Raw genomic sequence first — 20,400 nt, 5'->3', positions numbered from 1 at the left:
TTTAACCATGCGGGGGCTGGGGCTGTGCAGACAGAGCAAGGGACAGTCCCTGCCCCGAACACATTACACTCATCGTAATGGTCAGTTCTGGCTGGACACGTTCCTGGAGGTTTCATCACAGGACACGATCTTTAATTGCAGATTAACCTTTAATTCCTGGAGACACCAGGACATTCCTGGAGGGTTGGCAACCCTACGTTGAGGCCAGCTCCACACCGTTTTTCTTCGGCTTTAACTATTGAATTTGGTTGTTTGTTTCTTTTCACCCAAATAGTTAAATCAGTTCAAAACCAAAAGAGTTTTAGTTCCTCAAAATAATTAAAATCCCTATGGCAAGTGCAGTGCTATCAGTACAGCCATGCTTTACACCAGGGTGTAAACGTAGGGGAACAATCTGTATCCGTATAACCAGGGTTTACATTCAGCAGGAGCGGAGCTCCAGTAAATATTTTCAAACCTTGACTCCAGCCTGATGCTGTTGAATGTGGGGGAGGCCTGGGGGCTCCGGGAAATACTCCTATGACAATTTAAGCCTTGAGTACAACTGTGTCCACACTAAAGCTATGTCCACACTGTACTTTCATCGGTGGGTGTGAAAAAAAAACACGCCCCAACCCACAAAAGTTTTACCGATGAAAAGCACCGGTAGGGACAGCGCTTTGTAGGAGGGAGACGCTCTCCCAACAACAAAGCTACTGCCCCTCATTGGGGGTGGTTTTATTTGGTCAGCGGGAGAGCTCTTTCCTGCCAACAAAGAGCGGCCACGCTGCGTGCCTTACAGCGGCTGGGCCGCTGTAAGGTGTGCACCGTAGACACAGCCTAAGTGATTGGTGTAAAAATAGTACAAACACTGCACGTAAAACAGCCCTAAAAAGTTTATTCCAACTGTTTAAACTTCATTGTTAAAACCTTGGCCTTCTCTACCCACAAATTCACACCAGTTTAAGTTAAGGTGTGAGCTAAACTGGTTTAGTTAAACCAGGGCAAGAGGCTCTGTGGACCCTCCTTTTCCAGTTTAAGGGCTTGTCTACACTGACAATTCACAGCGCTCTAACTTGCTGGCTCGGCGGTGTGTGTGTGTGAAAAATTACCGCCCCCCCACGGAGCACAGCAAGTTAGAGCGCTGTAAAGTGCCAGTGTAGACAGGCTCCCAGCACTCGGAGCTATTCCCCTCGTCAACCTGGTTTACCAGGAGCGCTGGGAGAGCTCTCTCCACAGCGCCCGCGGATCACCACACTGACAGTTCAAAGCGCGGCCGCAGGAGCGTTCCCATGTCAGCACTTTGCGCCGTCTAGTGTAGACTCAGCCTAAGAGTGGCTTTTTTTTCTGTTTACCTTAAGTCGGTTGGGCCTTGTCCACATGGAGAGTTGCACCAGTGTAACTAAACACAACGGATTCAGCTAAACCGGTACAAAGCCCCACATGGACACTTGTATTCTGATGTAACAGAAGCTTTTTTCAGTTCAGGTTAAGTTGCTGGGAATCAGTTTAAGCTAAACTAAAAAAGGCCACGGTGAAACCAAAATAAGAGGGCCCACAAAGGGGTTTGCACTGATTTATCTGCACCAGTTTAATTAAACTAGAGCAAGTCTGAAGTGTAGAAAAGGCCCTACTTAACCAAACACCTGTCGAGCAGAAGAAAGAAAAGCTGTCCTAGGTAAAGATTCTACACCCAGTGGCCCTTCATTTGAGGGCTGAGAATTCCCACCCCAGGTCTCTGCTGCTCCAAGCAGACCTCCAGCAAAACAGGGCAGATGATACTTACAAGAAAACAAGGAGGGGAAAAAACCCTTTCCGGCCTTTGCTATGCCTTAGGCAGCAACAGAAATGGACCCCCTATTTCCCCCTTCTCAGGTCACCTCTAACGTAATGGGCACAGAGGATTTTTCTTTCAACGAAGGCCCAGCCAGGCACCCACGGGAGTGGGTGCTGGCTGTAACGCATTAAAAAAGCCAAACCAGCCAGTGAGAATGTGAGCTTGGCCCAGACTCTCTCTGATCCTTATCAACGTCCTCCTCTGCCCACGCACACACACCCAGCCCTGCAGGCCCCAGGCCAAAGCTCTGCACCACTGGAGTGACACCAGTTCTGGGTGTGACCTCCTGACACGACGGCCTCCTGCCTCATTGCTGCAGGGATAACCCGACACATACACCCCCACTTCTCTGCTTTCCTTCCTGGTCCCTAACATGACTCGACCCTGTAGGGCCAGGCTGCACTGGGGCCTAACCCTGTTTACCTCAAACCAAGCCTGTTACTGAGGTGACACGAGGGCACCAAGCACCTTAAACCACTTCGAACATACCCCAACTCCACCCCACAGCCTCACCCAGCTCAATACGGGCTGCTGAGCTCCCCAGGGTCTGAGCGGCTGCCTCATGGAGAACAAGGAAGATTCAAATCCATGCCTGGAAAAGCACGATGTGCCTTCCCCTCTCCTCACCCCACCCTCAATGGGATCCAGAAGCTCTTTATCCGGCAGCTACAGGACATCCTAACGGCACAAACGCAGCACCTGTTCTGTTCTCTGCAACGGGAGCTCACGCCCAAACTAAGACCTGATTAATGCACATTTCCAGGGGCTCCAAAGTCTCCCCTCCCCGCCCCCCGTGGCACCAACACGCAGCCAGAGACAGAAAGGGGGTTAACTTCTCTTCTCTAGGATGACACCTCTAAAGATGTGCATCCACGACAGATATGACCCATTGCCATGGGCAGGCGTGGCGGGTATAACAGGCCAGTGGAGGCTCCGCCTTCCCCTGCCGCCATACGCCCAATTGCAGGATTGTGGAGGGAAGTTTTTGCTTTATTATCCCCCATGCAATGCCGGGGGGCTGAGGAGGCTGGATGTGCTCTTCAGCTTCCTGGGTTCATCAGTGACCTCCCTGGACTCCCGGAAGCCGAGTAGCAAACCCAGCCTCCTCGGCTGCCCGGGAACCTGCGTGGGGCACAGCAAATGCTTCTGCCGGAGGAGAGCGAGCGGCTTCAGGGGTTGGGGTCTGGGGAGGGGAGTTGCTGCTTGGCTGGCCCGGGGCAGCTCCAGGCAGGTGGGGTGGGGGACAGGGCAGAGACTCAGGGCGTGGGCTGGCCCCGGACTCCTCCGGCCGAGGGGGACTCGTGGCCCCGGCCGCTGGGGGAGGGGCACAAGCAGAAGGGGCAGGCTGGGGGCTCGCCTCCCCTAAAGAGGGGGCCCCACACCCACCCACCCGCCGCCCAGGCCCATGGCTGACTGGGGGTGCGAGGAGACGGGGGCGGACACAGCTCAGCCCCACGTAGCCGAGGACAAGCCAGGCTCAGGAGTCCAGGCCCTGGGGGTCAAACTGAAGCACCTTCTGGGAGCCATGGACGGCCCGAGAGTCCCGTCACTGAACCCTGGGCCATGGGGGTCAATTTACCCCCCTCTGTCAGCCCGGCTCTGCCCACAGGGCTCGGCCTGAGAGCCCCGCCCGGCCCGGAGACGCGGCAGGGACCCAGCCTGGGCAGCGCCTGGCCCCGGGGACTCCCCGCAGCCCGGGAGCCTCACGGGGCCGCGAGGGGCTTGTCGGCGGGTGCAGCACCCATGGGTGCTGGTCCGAGCGGGGCCGCCCCCCCGGCTGGGGGCGGTCGGCGCTGGATGCCGGGGTCACCGCTCGGGTCAGGGGCGCTCAGCCCCCCCGGCACATTGTCCCCGCAGCCCCCGGCAGCGCCGGGCACAAGGGGGCCAGGACCCCCCCCGGTCACTATAGCAACGTCACTGATCCCTGTCAGCGACCGCTCAGTGCCGGGGGGGCAAGGGGGGGTCTCCCGACACCTCTGAACGCAGAGCCCAGAACTGCCCCCCCCCGGCCCGGCTGCCCCCCCCCCGACACCCAGCTCCCCCCTCCGACACCCAGCTCCCCGCCCCCCCCGGCCCGGGGCCTCCCCCCGACACTCACGGGAGCGGCCCCCCGGCAGGGCGGCGGCCCCCAGCAGCAGCAGCAGGCGCAGCGCCAGGGCCATGCCCGGACCCCCCGAGCTGCGCGGCCGGACGCGGCGCCGGGACCCGGGAGCTCCCCGGGGCGCTGAACCAGCTCCTGGCCGTGAGAGCCTCCAGTCTGCAGGGATTGGCTGAGACGGGAACATCCCACCAATAGCGACGCACAGGCCCGGTTGCGTCACCGGTCGCTGGGCAGACCCGGCCTGGGCAGGCGGGCGAAGGGGAAGCGACGGTCTGACCGGGAGGGGGCGGGTTGGCGCCGCGGAGAACTTGGCCCCGGGGCTGTAACGACCGGAGCGGCAATTACGGCCCAGCCCAGTGATGCTCGGCCCATGGCCGGGCCCTGCTCTGCAGGATTCTCTCTGGGAGGGGTCCTGGGGCCAGCCGGCCCATCACACAGGGGTCACAGCTCGGCCCAGGGGCTCTCGGCCCCCCCCCCATTGCTCCTGTGCACCCCGGCCCCGTGCGCCCCTCTACTCTGACCCCCGCAGCCCCCGGCCTGAGACCTCCCGCCACTGCTGGGACCTTGTCTCTCACAGGAGGGACTTCGGCACGGCCTGAACTGAGCCCTTCCCTGGCGCTGGGTGACCCCCAGTGCCCCTGGCCCCGCCACAGCGTCTTGCCCCCAGCCTGGGGCCGGGGAGAGAGGCACAAAGAGAGGCCGGTGATTTGCCATGGAAGCCGTAAGTATAGGGAGAGAACCCAGGAGTCCTGGCTCCAGCCCCCTGCTCTACCCCACTAGACCCCACGTCTCTCCCGGAGCAAGGGAGAGAACCCAGGAGTCCTGGCTCCAGCCCCCGATCTACCCACTAGACCCCACGTCTCTCCCGGAGCAAGGGAGAGAACCCAGGAGTCCTGGCTCCAGCCCCCTGCTCTACCCCACTAGACCCCACGTCTCTCCCGGAGCAAGGGAGAGAACCCAGGAGTCCTGGCTCCAGCCCCCGATCTACCCACTAGACCCCACGTCTCTCCCGGAGCAAGGGAGAGAACCCAGGAGTCCTGGCTCCAGCCCCCTGCTCTACCCCACTAGACCCCACGTCTCTCCCGGAGCAAGGGAGAGAACCCAGGAGTCCTGGCTCCAGCCCCCGATCTACCCACTAGACCCCACGTCTCTCCCGGAGCAAGGGAGAGAACCCAGGAGTCCTGCCTCCAGCCCCGGATCTACCCACTAGAACCCACGTCTCTCCCGGAGCAAGGGAGAGAACCCAGGAGTCCTGCCTCCAGCCCCGGATCTACCCACTAGAACCCACGTCTCTCCCGGAGCAAGGGAGAGAACCCAGGAGTCCTGGCTCCACCCCCTGATCTACGCACAGGCAGACGATGACCTAACCCCTTTATGTTCTCTTTTTTTGCAAGTCACTCGGCTGTTTACATCATTTCTGGGAACTATTTTTGGTTCCTCTCCTCCTCTTGCGGGGAGAGGAGGTACCAAGGCTCAGCAGTCTCTCGTTGGAGTCTGTTTTTGAAGTTTTTTTTGTTGAAGAATTACAACTTTTAGGGGGGAGGGATAGCTCAGTGGTTTGAGCTTTGGCCTGCTAAACCTGGGGTTGTGAGTTCAATCCTTGAGGGGGCCATTTAGGGATCTGCGGCAAAAATTGGGGGTTGGTCCTGCTTTGAGCAGGGGGTTGGACTAGATGACCTCCTGAGGTCCCTTCCAACCCTGATATCCTATCTAACTTTTAGGTCTGTAATCGAGTGACCAGAGAGATTGAAGTGTTCTCTGACTGGTTTTTTAATGTTATAATTCTTGACATCTGATTCGTGTCCATTTATTCTTTTATGTAGAGACTGTCCGGTTTGGTCAATGTACATGGTAGAGGGGCATTGCTCGCACATGCTGGCATATATCACATTGGTAGATGCGCAGGTGAACGAGCCTCTGATAGTGTGGTTGATGTGATAAGGCCCTATGATGGTGCCCCCTGAATAGATATGTGGACACAGTTGGCAACGGGCTTTGTTGCAAGGATAGGTTGCAATTCTTCAACAAAAAAACTTCAAAAACAGACTCCAACGAGAGACTGCTGAATTGGAATTAATTTGCAAACTGGATACAATTAACTTAGGCTTGAATAGAGACTGGGAGTGGATGGGTCATTACACAAAGTTAAACTATTTCCCCATGTTTATTTCCCCCTCCCCCACCGCCCACTGTTCCTCAGACGTTCTTGTCAACTGCTGGAAATGGCCTGCCTTGATTATCACTACAAAAGGTTCCCCCCCCCCCACGCACACACCCCCCCCTCGCCCCCCACCGCTCTCCTGCTGGTAATAGCTCACCTTTCCTGATCACTCTGGTTACAGTCTGTATGGTAACACCCATTGTTCCATGTTCTCTGTGTATATAAATCTCCCCACTGTATTTTCCACTGCATGCATCCGATGAAGTGAGCTGTAGCTCACGAAAGCTCATGCTCAAATAAATTTGTTAGTCTCTAAGGTGCCACAAGTCCTCCTTTTCTTTTTGCGAGTACAGTCACTGTGGGTGTTAGTTAGGGTGACCAGGTGTCTGGTTTTGGTCGGACTGGAACACCCAGTGCAAAAGGGATCCTGGTGGCTCCAGTCAGCACAGCTGACTGGGCAGTTAAATGTCCGGTTCGCACAGCACCACAGCTGGGCTGGCAGGCTCCCCGCTAGCCACCGCACCACGGAGCACGTCCGGCTCCTAGCCTTGGGGCTGCTGGGGGTGGGAGGCATGCTGCCCTCCCTCCCTCCACCCTCCGGCACAGGTCCCATTGGCTGGGTCAGGGCAGGGGAGGAATTAGCGCCACTCAAGCGCTCAGCAGGTGGCTGTTGAGGGGTCTCGTGGTGCGCACCTCTCCCGCAGCTGCCCGGCCCTCCTCTCCTTGTGCTCCTCCTGTGGCCAGGCTCCAGCTGCGACACTTGCGGACCCAGGAGTTGGAGGTATGTTGTATCCTCGTCTCTGAGTGCTAGGAATGGGGCTGCACCCCCATCCCCCTCACTGCATCCCTCCCGTCTCACCTCCCTCGCACCCCCGTCAATGCATCGCCTGCACTCCCATCCCCCTCACTGCATGTCTCCTTGTCCCACCCCCCTCCCCCTCAGTGCATCTCTCTCACATCCCACCCTGTTCTGCCCCCCACACCTATCCATCCCAGCCCTGAACCCATTACAGCACTCTTCCTCCCAGCCTGTCCACCTCCCAGAGCTGCCATCCCCATGTCCCTCACCCCCACAGCCCTGCACCTCATTCACCTCCAAACACTGCTGCATTCCCATTATGTCCCTATGCACTCCTGTGCCCCCCACATCCTCATGCATAGGGTTGCCAACCCTCCAGGGTTGCCCTGGAGTCTCCAGGAATTAAAGATTAATCTTTAATTAAATATTATGCCATTTGGTGAAATGTTCAGGAATCCGTCCAAACAAAATTGGCAACCCGACTCATGCACCTGTAGCCTTTTGCCTCCCCCTGCATCCCCGTCCACCCCACATACCCCCCACCCCCGCTCCTCTCTCCTTCACTGCCCCCGTCACCCACACCCTGCTCTCATCCTTGGCCTCTTTCCCTCCCTATCCTCTCTCCATCACCCCACATCTTTTCACCTCCAGCCCATCCTCCTCCCTTCCCAGCTGGATGATTTCGGCAGCCCCTGGAAAAGTGTGTTAAAAAGTGTTTCTGTGTAGGCAAGTGTGTGCATGCATGCATTGTATATGTGTAAGAGACTGTGTGTCTTTGTGTAGGGAGGTGCGTGTATTGCCGTATGTGTGTATACCTGTGTGAATACAATTTACAGCCTAACTCTTTGACTTTTATTCCTTTTAGTGGCTTGCGCACAAAAATATTGATGACATAAAACATGTGTGTATTCATTTCATAACAAGTTTTTAAAAGAGAAGGGAACTCCAAAAGAAATGTATTATTTCTTCAAAAGTGAATGTTTTTGATTAGTAATTGCAGAAGAGTCGATGGATCATACATTTCTCCCCACCTTTGTCTAGCTACATTATAAACCCTTTGTTGCAGACTCTCTTTTTATGTGTATGTCCAGCACCTTCCACCCTGGAGCTCTGATCTTAGTTGGGGTCTCTAGGCACTAACCAACAATTGTAATAATAAATAATGCGGAAGTGTATGTGTTAGTACATGCGAGGTGTGTACACATGAATACATGTGTGTAACTGCATGTAGGTGTGGCAGTCAGTTTCTACAGATTTAATTATATGGGTACCTGGACAGGTGTGCATTGCTATGGTTGTGCTCTATGGGTTTGTATTTGGGCTTCAGAAGTGGACCTTTAATGGACCCATTGCGGCTGTGATAATGTGTGGTCCTAATTCCACACATAAAATTACAATAAATTTAGTGAACAAAAAACATGGAGCTGGTTATGAAAAATGGGAAGAGGGGAGGGAAAGAACCATGAAAACCTTTGTGAATTTTTTTTTAATGATCCCTTTTGACTATTTTGCTGCCAGCTCTTGCGTCCTGTAACAAATAAAACCTGAACTGAGCATAATACAGCTGTCAAAACAATCAATATGCCTGTTTTGCCTTGCGATGAAAATGAGCACATGAGCAAGGGTGGGGGAGAGCAAGCAACAGAGAGAGGGGGGATGGAGTGAGTGGGGATATAGCCTGGGGAAGGGGTGGGGCCTCATGGAAGGGTCGGGGCTGTGGGCAGGGCAAGGGTGTTCGGTTTTCTGGAATTAGAAAGTTGGCAACCCTAGCGTTAGTATCAGTGGGGTTTGAATACTGCCCTGGGTTGGCCTCTCCTGGTTTGGGGAGCCAGGCTAATGGGAGACTCCCGCATCTGGAACACTCACCCCACTTGGTCGGATCAGTGAGGGGTGTTCACAGGAGGTGAGCCCCAAAGCAGCTACCTGGTTTTTAGCTCCCAGTGCTATCAGAGGGTCTCCCACTTGCTTTCGGTTTATGCTGTATCACAGGGAAGTTTGGACAGAAACCAGCTTTGCCCCCCTGCCATGCACACCTCTCGCTCCCCACAGCCCCGCTCAGAGCCTCCCCCTACACTGGCTGAGGGTGATGGTCAACCACAAGCCAAATGACTCCCAGACTGACTGTCTCCCCATGGGTGGCTCTGAGCTGCTGGCACTGACCCTAAAAGTGGAACATTTCTGGCCTCGTTCTGGGCAGGGCAGCTGTTTTGTATATCTGACATGCATGAGTGACTGCAAGATGATCCCCCCAATGGGAATCCCCCTTGCATCTGACGATTGCCCCGATCAATCTGTCCCAGGCTGTGGATCAGTGGTGTAGGGCTGTGGGGCAGCCCTTCTGGTGCCATTACAGAGCCTTGCCCCAGGGCCCATAGTTTCAAAATGGCCTCTGCCTCTGGATATTTACATTTTAGGTGCCCAAGTGAAGACACTCAGGGCCTCACTCTCAGAGCTGCAGAGCATCCTCAGCTCCCTGTGATTTCCACCAGCGTTGTGGGTGCCCAGCACTCCACAACACCAGCCTCAGGGTGGCTCAAAGCGGGGCCCCCCAAATACGAGGCACCCAGAATTAGGGGCCACTTTTGAGAGTGGGGCCTTAAATCCCTCACCCCGGGGGCCTCCTGCACAGAACAGGGCTCAGCCCCCCCCCCCCCCCCCGCTCTCCAAGGTGCACCCACCGCCATCAGGGGTCTGTTCTCCCTCCCCCTGCTTCAGAGGCTCAGGGGATGGGACGTGTCCAGGTGGGTTTCTTTGGGAATGTGGAGTGGAAAAAACCCTCCCTCGGCCGAGATGTAGGGGGAAGAGCGGGCAGTGGATTCAAGATGGTCCCAGGTTCACCCAGCCAGGCCAGTAACTGACAGTTACAAGCTGGGAAAGCGGGCTCCTCATCTGCCTCTGAGCCATGCCGGGGTGGGGGTTGTGATCACAGAGAGACCCTGAGAGCACCAGAGCCCTACAGGCAAAGTGCAGAGATGGGGTGGGAGTGGGGGGTATCCTGTATTCCCAGCCCCCTATCAGCCGGGTGAGCTCCCCCCACACTGGGGTTCACTGCTTTCCTACCAGAAAGAAAAGGAGGACTTGTGGCACCTTAGAGACTAACCAATTTATTTGAGTATAAGCTTTTGTGAGCATCCGATGAAGTGAGCTGTAGCTCACAAAAGCTTACGCTCAAATAAATTGGTTAGTCTCTAAGGTGCCACAAGTCCTCCTTTTCTTTTTGCGAATCCAGACTAACACGGCTGCTACTCTGAAACCTGCTTTCCTACCATTTCTATAGTTCCTTTAACTCTCAAGTGCCTCACTGACTATGCCCAGTGTGACGTTGCACTCCATATGCTTTATGAAAATATGCTTATGAATATGACATAATTGGAATATGTTTTATGCTAAATACCCCTTGTATGGTATCATTAGAAAGTTTATAATCTACTGAGTGTGTTCATCCTATTTGTTTGCATGTATTATTTCTATGTCTGCAGTTAGGAGAATAAGATATAAACTTGTATCACTGATATAAACATATTAAGTGGAAGCCATTAAGGGTGCTTCAGAATCAATGAACTGTAAATGGCTCTGTTTACTTGCAAACCTTCCTGTGTACCTGTGGGCCAGCCCAGGAAGAAGTCAGAGTAGCAGCCCTGTTAGTCTGTATCCGCAAAAAGAGAAGGAGGACTTGTAGCACCTTAGAGACTAACAAATTTATTTGAGCATAAGCTTTCATGAAGTGAGCTGTAGCCACAAAAGGGGGTGGAGCAGGACAAAGGGGGATGCCAATCATGAAAAAAACCCTGCTTACCACCCAGAGGCGCCAGTACAGGGGGGCGACGAGGATCACATGCTGCCCCCACAATCCCTTTTTTCTGGTGGCCCTTGTGGGCCCCCCTGCTTTTCCAGAGGTGCCCCCCAGCAACAGAGAGAGATGTCTGCTGGGACTAACAAAGACTGAAATGGGACAGGATTGGGCCCAGACTAGGAAGGAGTCTAGTCTGTGAAAGAAGCTTATTGGAACACCTTTGAGGGTGAGATATTACATGTAATCCGTTTCTTAATGTATTAGGCTCAGACTTTCGTGCTTGTTTTATTTTGCTTTGTGACTTACATTGTTCTGTCTGTTATTAAGCCCAGAGTAAGTAATTCGTACCTGGGGGAGGCAAACAGTTGTGCATATCTCTCTATCAGTGATATAGAGGGCAGACATTTATGAATTTACCCTATATAAGCTTTATACAGAGTAAAAACGGATTTATTTGGGGTTCAGGCTCCCAGAAGGGCTAAACACTGGGTGCTGGGAAAGTCCCTGTTAACTGAGAAGCCCCATGGCTGAGTGCATCTCAGAGTCTGAGGAACTGCAGAGGGGTGTGGTCCAACTTCTGGGTCTGTGCTGGAGCTGACTGGAGCGTCTGGCTCAGCATGACAGGAGTGAAGGGGCACCCGTTCTGGCAGGAGGGTTGTTCTCAGTGGTACCCCAGCGCATCAAGTGACAGTCTCAAGGGGGTCTCTGTGACCGAACCCATCACACCCAGCACCCACAGCCCCGTGGAGATGCAGCCTCCTCTGGGGAAGAGCGCATCAACCAAACACATAGAGGAAATATCAGCCAAGGGCTGTGGGGCAAACCCTGCTCTTATGGAAAGTGCCCTATGGGGCCTTTAACCTACACCCATCTGACAGGCCTTGGGATTTAAGGGCCCCCCCCAAGCTTCCCACACAGAGTGACCTGCTGGGAGCTCAGTCCAAGGGGGAGGAAGCTGAAATTTCCCCCTGCAGTTCCAGTGTGTGATCCGTGTTGCTCACAGCCCCAAGTTGTCGCCTCAGGCTGCTGTGACTAGACATCACTGCCTGACCCCAGCAATGGCCTTGCAACTGTTTAAACAGCAGACCCTTTCTTCAGCATGACTGTCTCGCCCCTGTCTCTGTAGGGCTAATATTGGAAATCCAGGAGCAAAGATACAGTCTGAGCCAGGTGGCGGGGGTGGGGGGGGAGGTGTTGGATTTCATTCTAGTTCCTCTCTTTGGCTGACTCCGCTGGGCCTTTTCTCCATAGGTCTGGGCTCAGATCCCCCCTTCCCCTTCAATGCAGTGGGGAGAACACTCCTGTCTCTGGACTGGGGGACACTGTCCCCCACTCACCAGGGGATCCCTCTGTGTTTATGGGGAACTTTAGCCGGGGCACCAAACAACCTCTCCAGCTCAGTCTCTGTCTTTGCTCTTGGCTTCCCCATGCCCAGCTAGGGTGGGGTTCTCCTCTGTGTGCCGTTAATGATTTTGGGACCAACACAGCTACGTCAACACTGCAAACTTTAGTGATCCTGTCCTTGTTCCATGGTCAGCGTCCCAGCACCACTCAGGACAGAGGGGTCCCAGGCTGGGTCACACAATCAGGGGATTTTCTCTCCCTCTCAACCCAGGATCCCAGCTCCGTCCCCAGCAGGAGCTAACCTCAGGGCAAGGTTGTATTGAGGCTGCAGTGCCCTCCTCAGCCCAGCGTGGGAACGTTTCTCCCTCCTCATATGATTTCTCAGAAGTGGCAGCATCCAACTCACTGGGGCTGGAATTAAACAGTGGAGCGTGTTAGCTGTCAGAGCTGGGCACCTCCTGCGGCCCAGCCAAAGAGCTCACATGGCAGCCTGGCACATGCCTCATGCAGGCAGCTGGAGCTGAACTGCTGGTCATGCCAGTCCCTAAGGGAATTTGCAAAGTGACGCAGCCCTGCATGTTTCTTTGAACTAATCAATTCCCTGCTGCACCTGAGACATGCAGCATTAGTGTGTGCTTACACACACCCTGCTGGGGTTTAATGCCACTGTTTAAACTGGTATTAGCCCCCGCAGCGGAGAATGATATGATCTAAGTTTAAGCAGAGTCTGAATGAGCTCTCCCCTGACATCTGGTGCTGAGCTGTGGAAAAGGATTTCAGGGGCTTAGCTTGTTTGCATGGGCAAAACCACCCTGCCTAGGTGCTCAGCAAGATGGGACTGTTTGCCCAAATGATCACTTTTGGCTGGTGTTGGATCCCCAGTCTCCTTGTTATTGGGACAGGAGTAAAAGACCATTACCTTTCCCATAACTGGTGTTTTTTGACATGTGTTGCTCATGTCCATTCAACTTAGGTGTGTGTGCTCACCATATGCACCAATGCTGGAAATCTTTCCCACAGCAATATCCATAGGGGACCGGCTCTGGTGCCTTCTGGAGTGGCACGCACATGCCGTGGGATATAGGGCGCCGCCGGCTCCGCCCACCCTCAGTTCCTTCTTGCTGGGAACTCCGACAGTGGGGAAGGAGGGTGGGTTGTGGAATGGCCATGAGCAACACATCTCGAAGAACACCAGTTACGAGAAAGGTAACTGTCTTTTCTTCTTTGAGTGATTGCTCATGTCCATTTCGCAGTAGGTAACTCCCAAGCAGTACCCCTGGAGGTGGGTAGGAGTTCACGGACATGTAGACTGCAACACAGCGCTGCCGAACCCAGCGTCATCTCTAACCTGCTGCGTGGTGACATAGTGGGCCATGAATGTATGGACAGAGGACCATGTCGAGGCCCGACAAACGTCCCGGATCAGGATGAATGCCAGGAATGCCACCAAGGATGCCTGTGCTCTCGTCCGAGTGGGCTCTGAGGATCGGCAGTGAGAAAAGCTTTAAAATGTGATTGCCCAAGGTTCAAAACTCAGAATGCAAATAAACTCCCCACTTTTGTTCGAAGTCTCATTATTGGTGAATCAATGTTCTGATTTTTGGAGGGTATAAGTGGCACGTGCCATCTGCACAAAGCCCTAGCACCCAGATACAGCTCTGCAACTGCCCCCTGCCCTAGCGGGTCATCAGTAAGCTAACCAAGGCCTGTATGCATTGAACAGCTCCCCCTTCCAGAGGCTGATTAGTTAAAGGAAAGTTCAACATACCCAAGGCAGCCCTTCACCCAGCCCCTTGGCAGGAGGGCAGACTGCATGTGAGTGTGTCAGCCCCACAGCCAGGCCCTTCACCCCCAGGACATGGCCACCCTCCATTCCTTCCCTGGAACCTGTACCTTGCTGCTCACTGCAGCGCCTCTCCCAGCCGCAGACAGCTCCTGGCAGGCTGGGCTCCTGCAGCTGGCTGAGAGATTCCCGCCTCAGCTCTTTCCCCTGGAACTCTCCTGCTCTGTCCCTTGGGCCTATTTGCTCCTACGTGAGCACTGGGAGCCTTTTCTCTGGGCCATGGGCTCATTGGCCCATTAGCTGCCACCCAGGCAGTCAGGCCCAGCTCCACAAAGGGATTTATTCTCCTAACTTCCATTGAAGCCCTTGGCGGAGCCGGGCTTTAAGTACTGACAGCTGGCTGAGCTGGGCTGGTTCTCCCTAAAGAAGCCTGGCATAAGCAGACTGGGCCCTGACTGCCCTTAATGGACCATCCAGACTGGGCCCTGACTGGAGAAGGTCCCAGTGATCAGTGACTTGGAATGAACAAGCTGCAGGAGAGCAACCCAACACCGAGAGGAGGAAACTGCTATAACGAACAAGCCAGAATCTCCCCCAGAGCAGAAGGCAGTCAGTGGACAGAGATCGCTGAGTCAGTGGGGTCAGCAGGGTCTCTCTGCCCCTAGCTCGGGGGACCCACATTCCGGGTGTCTGCCCCGGTGAAGAGCTAGAGGCAGAATCTTCTCCCATCTATGCTGTGGAGGGAGAAGAAGATTGTCGAGAGGCGGCTTTAGCTGTGGGGGATCCCAGCTAGGGAAGGGGGATGGGAATTCAGCTCTGGGCTTCCCCTGCAGTGCCCCCGATGGACCCCAAACTGCACTCTGCACAGAAACCCCCGGTCCTGACAGCGGGACAATGGACAGGCCTCCAGGAGAGAGCGTAACACCCCTACGCCTGTCTCTCGGAGCCCCAGGTACCAGCCTGCAGTCCTGTCCCCAGGGTCACGCTAAGGGGCCCCAGGGCATGCTGGGATGCTGGATGAGCTCTGCTCTCAGGGGTGACCTGTGGATGCTGCTCCGGCTTTTTGGGGTTCCCTGGGTTTGGGCGCAGGCAGCGCATGTGTCAGAGAACCCCGGGGAGCCAGGGAAGGGCGACGGCTGGAGACGGCTCCGCAGATTCCCACAGACACAGAGTAACCAGTGATGGGCACCCATCTCCAGTCACTGCTGGGCTCCCTTCTTCCCGCATGGGGACCCGGCGCCCACCCGTAGTTCACTGGGGTGTCTGGGCCCCATGCCCAGGATTTAGTCACTGGCTGCCAGAACGTAGGGGCCTGAAACACAAGCAGAGAATGAGGGACAGGGCAGAGGAGCAGAGTAACCCCTCCCCCGCAGTGACCCCGACCCCCTCCCCTGGACACAGGGCTCCACACAACCCCGACTGCACCTCACCCAGGCCAGCCCCACCCCAGTGCGCCGCCCCCCACCCCACACACAGCAGGGCACACAGTACCCAGCCAATGACAGAGCCCACTCTGCCCCCAGCAGGGCCAGGTTAGGGTGATCGGCCCTGCCCCATGGCCCTGCCTCACCTCTCCTTGGGGGGCAGTGGGAGGAGCCATTCCCCCTTGGGCTGGTTGAACCGCCCCACATCCCAGCTCCGCGGGGACCGGCTCTTACTTGCTGATTTTTCCTCCACAGGATGACACTGGACGCTATGACTCCAGCCAGAGCCAGCACGCCCAGGATGATGATGGCCAGGACCCCGGGAGGCTGTGGGATGGAGAAGGGCTCACGTCACCGCAGGGAGCACCCGCTGGGGCATCCTCCTAGAGCACCCACAGGCCTTCGCTTTGAACGTCTCCCCAAGGGCATCTGCAGAGACCTGGCCTCTGAGGGAGGGGAAAGGCTGAGCCGGGATGGGGAGAGGGATGGGTGTAGAGGGCAGGCAGTCTGCCAGGCGCTGCCAGACATGCCGGCTGGCAGCAAATACAGCAACCCAGCCCTTTCTTTGTAATGTCATCAGCCAGTGGAACTCACTGCCACAGGAAGGCACCTTATCCAGGAACTTAATGAGAGTCACTGACACATCACCCTTTTCTGTGGGTCACATGAATACCTTGAGCAAGAAGAGTTCACACTAACAATGGGCAGGGATATTGACCTTCCTTCTGCAGGGCCTCACTCCATCTCTGTAATTCCCATGGGGCTATTCCCCCACCCCTGGGCCCTGCCATTCACCCACCTTTACCCCAGATGAGTGCGGGCTCTGGCAGGCTGCTGTGCTCCACCCGGCAGGCGTAGCGCTGCCCGTCCTCCTGCTGCGGGGACATCTCCGGGGATGTCCCGGACGACTGGAAAAAGGCTAATGTAGTGCCCGTCTTTAAAAAAGGGAAGAAGGAGGATCCTGGGAACTATAGGCCAGTCAGCCTCACCTCAGTCCCTGGAAAAATCATGGAGCAGGTCCTCAAGGAATCAATCCTGAAGCACTTAGATGAGAGGAAAGTGATCAGGAACAGTCAGCATGGATTCACCAAGGGCAAGTCATGCCTGACTAATGTAATTGCCTTCTGTGACGAGATAACTGGTTCTGTAGATGAAGGGAAAGCAATGGACGTGGTGTTCCTTGACTTTAGCAAAGCTTTTGACACTGTCTCCCACAGTATTCTTGTCAGCAAGTTAAAGAAGTATGGGCTGAATGAATGCACTATAAGGTGGGTAGAAAGCTGGCTAGATTGTAGGGCTCAATGGGTAGCGATCAATGGCTCCATGTCTAGTTGGCAGCCAGTGGAGTGCCCCAAGGGTCAGTCCTGGGGCCGGTTTTGTTCAATATCTTCATAAATGATCTGGAGGATGGTGTGGATTGCACCCTCAGCAAGTTTGCAGACGACACTAAACTGGGAGGAGTGGTAGATACGCTGGAGGGGAGGGATAGGATACAGAGGGACCTAGACAAATTGGAGGATTGGGCCAAAAGAAATCTGATGAGGTTCAACAAGGACAAGTGAAGAGTCCTGCACTTAGGACGGAAGACTCCCATGCACCGCTACAGACTCGGGACCGAATGGCTCGGCAGCAGTTCTGCAGAGAAGGACCTAGGGGTGACAGTGGACGAGAAGCTGGATATGAGTCGACAGTGTGCCCTTGTTGCCAAGAAGGCCAATGGCATTTTGGGATGTATAAGTAGGGGCATAGCCAGCAGATCGAGGGACGTGATCGTTCCCCTCTGTTCGACATTGGTGAGGCCTCATCTGGAGTACTGTGACCAGTTTTGGGCCCCACACGACAAGAAGGATGTGGAAAAATTGGAGAGAGTCCAGTGGAGGGCAACAAAAATGATTAGGGGACTGGAACACATGACTTATGAGGAGAGGCTGAGGGAACTGGGATTGTTTAGTCTGCGGAAGAGAAGAATGAGGGGGGATTTGATAGCTGCTTTCAACTACCTGAGAGGTGGTTCCAGAGAGGATGGTTCTAGACTATTCTCAGTGGTAGAAGAGGACAGGACAAGGAGTAATGGTCTCAAGTTGCAGTGGGGGAGGTTTAGGTTGGGTATTAGGAAAAACTTTTTCACTAGGAGGGTGGTGAAACACTGGAATGCGTTACCTAGGGAGGTGATGGAATCTCCTTCCTTAGAAGTTTTTAAGGTCAGGCCTGACAAAGGTCAGGCTTGACAAAGCCCTGGCTGGGATGATTTAATTGGGGATCGGTCCTGCTTTGAGCAGGGGGTTGGACTAGATGACCTCCTGAGGTCCCTTCCAACCCTGATATTCTGTGATTTCTAGGATTTCTATGACTGCGTGCAGCCGGAGCCACAGGCATTGGGCGGGATCCTGCTGGAGTCTGTCTCTGCCGGGATGTCTTCTCCGTCCCGCACCCAGGAGACATGAATGGGATGTGGGTAAAAGACTCTGGTGTGGCAGGAGAGGGTGAGGGAGCCGTTGGGAGAATCTGTGTGGGGAAACTGAGACCTGGGGGAAGACACAGAACATGAGCCACATGCCAGGAACTGGGACAATGTAACAGACAAGAGATAGAGGCCCCACAGTGTGCCGAGTACTCATGTATGCATGAGATCTGGTCTTCACCCATTTACACTGTAAATGGAATTAGTTAATCTGGTGTAAATCCCCTCTGCAGAGCCACTCACACTGCTCCCATCGGTGTAGCTGACCTGCGTAGTTACCAGCACAGGTCTGGGCCCGGGTCTTCTTTGCTGCGCGCTGTCCTGCACTGTAACACGGCTATGCCCAGGCAGGTTGTCACTGGGCCACCCAAACACGCGTGTGCGATTTAGGGAGCTAAGGGCCAGATTTCCAAATGCCCCTCAGTGCCTAACCCCGGTGATTTTATGGGGAGTCAGGCGTCTCTGTTCGGAAATCCCAGCTGTCCCCTTTCTGCATCGTCAGGTATTCCCTTTGTCACATGGCCCCAAGTCCTTGTCCCAGTCCAGATCTCTGCCCTCGACTGCGGAGATACCAGTCCCGGTCACAAGAAGCTCAAAACAAGTTTTTTCTTTGTATAATGACAGAATGCATCCCCCTCCTCTGCCCCGGCCTCTACTGTTGTCTTCACACTCACAAATGGCTGGACCTTTTCTGGCCCAACTCACAGCTCAGAGCAGGAATGTTTCAGCCTGAAAAGGAAAGTCTGAGGCAGTTGGAAACCAGTGGGAAAGGCCCTTCAGAATGGAGATGCCCAGGCAGCCAGAACTGCCATCACTGGCTAATAATCTGTCTGCACAAATAGCAGCCCATAGCACTGTCTGGTGTATTTAATCAGTTGACCTCAAAGCAATTTACAAATAGGTTGGTATCATTATCCCCATTGTACAGGTGGGGAAACTGAGGCACAGGGCTGGGGCATGACTGGGCCAAGGTCACCTCATAGGCCAGTGGCAGAGCTGAGAATAGAACCCAGGTGTTCTGAGTCCCAGCCCAGTGCACTCTCCATAGGGCAGTGTTTCTCAGCGACTGGTCCATGGCCGATCCATGGCAGCCTCCTTGCCAGTCCCTGAGATTTCCCTGACACAGAATATGAATATTTTAAATGTAAAGGTTTTCTGTACTTGCATTTGCCATCAGTGTATCCATTCAATTATTGCTGAACAAGAAATACCTAGGAACCATTGTTCAGTTTGTTTCCTCCAGTGGTCCCTGACAGTTCAGGAAGGCAGCAAGCTAGTCCCTGGTATCAGAAAGGTTGAGAAACACTGCACTAGGCAACACTGCCCCTTCTGGACATGCCCACATCCTATTGGTGTCACTGTGCCCCGTCGTTCCCAGGCAAAACAGAAAGAGCCCAGTCTTTGAAAGCTTTTCTAGTTCTCTGCACATGCTCCCAGAAGAGGATGGGGCAACCGACAGCCAGTCATGCTCTCGAGCAAGGAAAGAAAAGCTACTCTTGGACCAACAACAAAGGAAAAGGAGAAAGAACGGGACAGTGAACGGGACAGAGAGATTTATTCAAGTGAGATGGTAATTCATTAATTCCCTGGGTTACTTCCTAGCCATTAGTGTCACTTTAGAGCCATTATGAAAACTGTTCTCAAAATCTCTGGGTCTCCTTGTCATATGCTGTGGTTATGAAAGCTCCTTCTCAGCTCCTTTTACTTTCCTGCTTTCCAGTTACTGTAAATAAACCATTAACACAATTCTTCTTGTTTCTTCCACATTCATGTCCTAGTTCCAGTTGTTGGGGGCAGAGTCATGGGATGTATTTGTGACACTCTATGCCTTGGGGGAGCGTGTTATGCTTATAAGAAGCACACGGGATCTTTTCAGGGGAAAAGGCAATATGCCTCATTTATTGAAAATACAACTCTTAGCGTATGCATTTATTCACATACACACACACACGCCCCCTGCAGATGGTCTTACAGTTACCAGTTACAGTGACCAGCTCTTGTCAATCTAATGGCCAGTTAGATTGAACACAAGCGAGGAGCTGGGCTCCATAGGTTGCGATCCGATGCTCCGAGGCTTTGCTGGACTGAACCTAGAGTCTTATGGCAAAACACCCCAGCTTTATACTTGTCAAGTCCCACTTTACTCTATGGATTTTGCAATGTCATTCTGTAATCGTTAGTACTTAAGTGGGGTTAATCTCCGGGTTTTCTGCTGTTATCATTTGGTGGTTTTGTTGGCTTCCCATCGTTAGCTCTTGTTTGTTGTCTTGCATTCAGGGGTGCCTGCCTCACCTGTGAGGTCATCAATGCTGCCAACATGTTTAGCGTCAGATACAATGGATGTTTTCTGATTGTCTCCTGGTGTTTCCAAGTCTCTCATTTCTTCTTGACCATCTGGACATTTGTGATGGCTTTTCACACTTATTCTGAACTATGCACATATTTCTCACTCACATCAAACAATTTGACGGAGACTTTCAGACAGGATAACATTTTAGAAAGGATGATACGGTTACTAAAGGGATTACAAAAGAACCTTTTGCAATTTAGTTTGCAATGCAGACAAGAAACACAACTTAATTTGTAATGCAGATAAGAACAAGACCTTCTAGCAAATACTGTAATGAAACCTTATCCTAAAACAAAAGGTGACCAGGACTGTTCTGGTCTATTCCTGCCTGAAATCAGCTTCAGACATCAGAACCTGGCTGATGCCTC

At 54.0% G+C, this 20,400-nt stretch overlaps 2 protein-coding genes across 5 annotated transcripts in view; both read right to left on the bottom strand.

Moving 5' to 3' along the window:
* The window catches only part of LOC102940274 (class I histocompatibility antigen, F10 alpha chain), a 133,589-nt gene extending 129,530 nt beyond the window's left edge, over positions 1-4,059 (bottom strand). Inside the window, exon 1 of the mRNA XM_037902414.2 lies at positions 3,915-4,059. Coding sequence (XP_037758342.1) covers positions 3,915-3,978 — 64 coding nt within the window. The 5' untranslated portion in view covers positions 3,979-4,059. The remainder of the gene's footprint in view (positions 1-3,914) is intronic.
* LOC102945483 (class I histocompatibility antigen, F10 alpha chain-like) overlaps positions 1-20,400 on the bottom strand; it is a 108,207-nt gene that overhangs the window by 23,048 nt on the left and 64,759 nt on the right. The gene's annotated exons all lie outside the window — the stretch shown is intronic.

This window comes from Chelonia mydas, chromosome 5 (assembly GCF_015237465.2).
Source record: "Chelonia mydas isolate rCheMyd1 chromosome 5, rCheMyd1.pri.v2, whole genome shotgun sequence".
Taxonomy (NCBI): Eukaryota; Metazoa; Chordata; order Testudines; family Cheloniidae; genus Chelonia; species Chelonia mydas.
The sequence above is the reverse complement of the archived record's forward strand: the minus strand, read 5'-3'. Positions and strand labels throughout refer to the sequence as shown.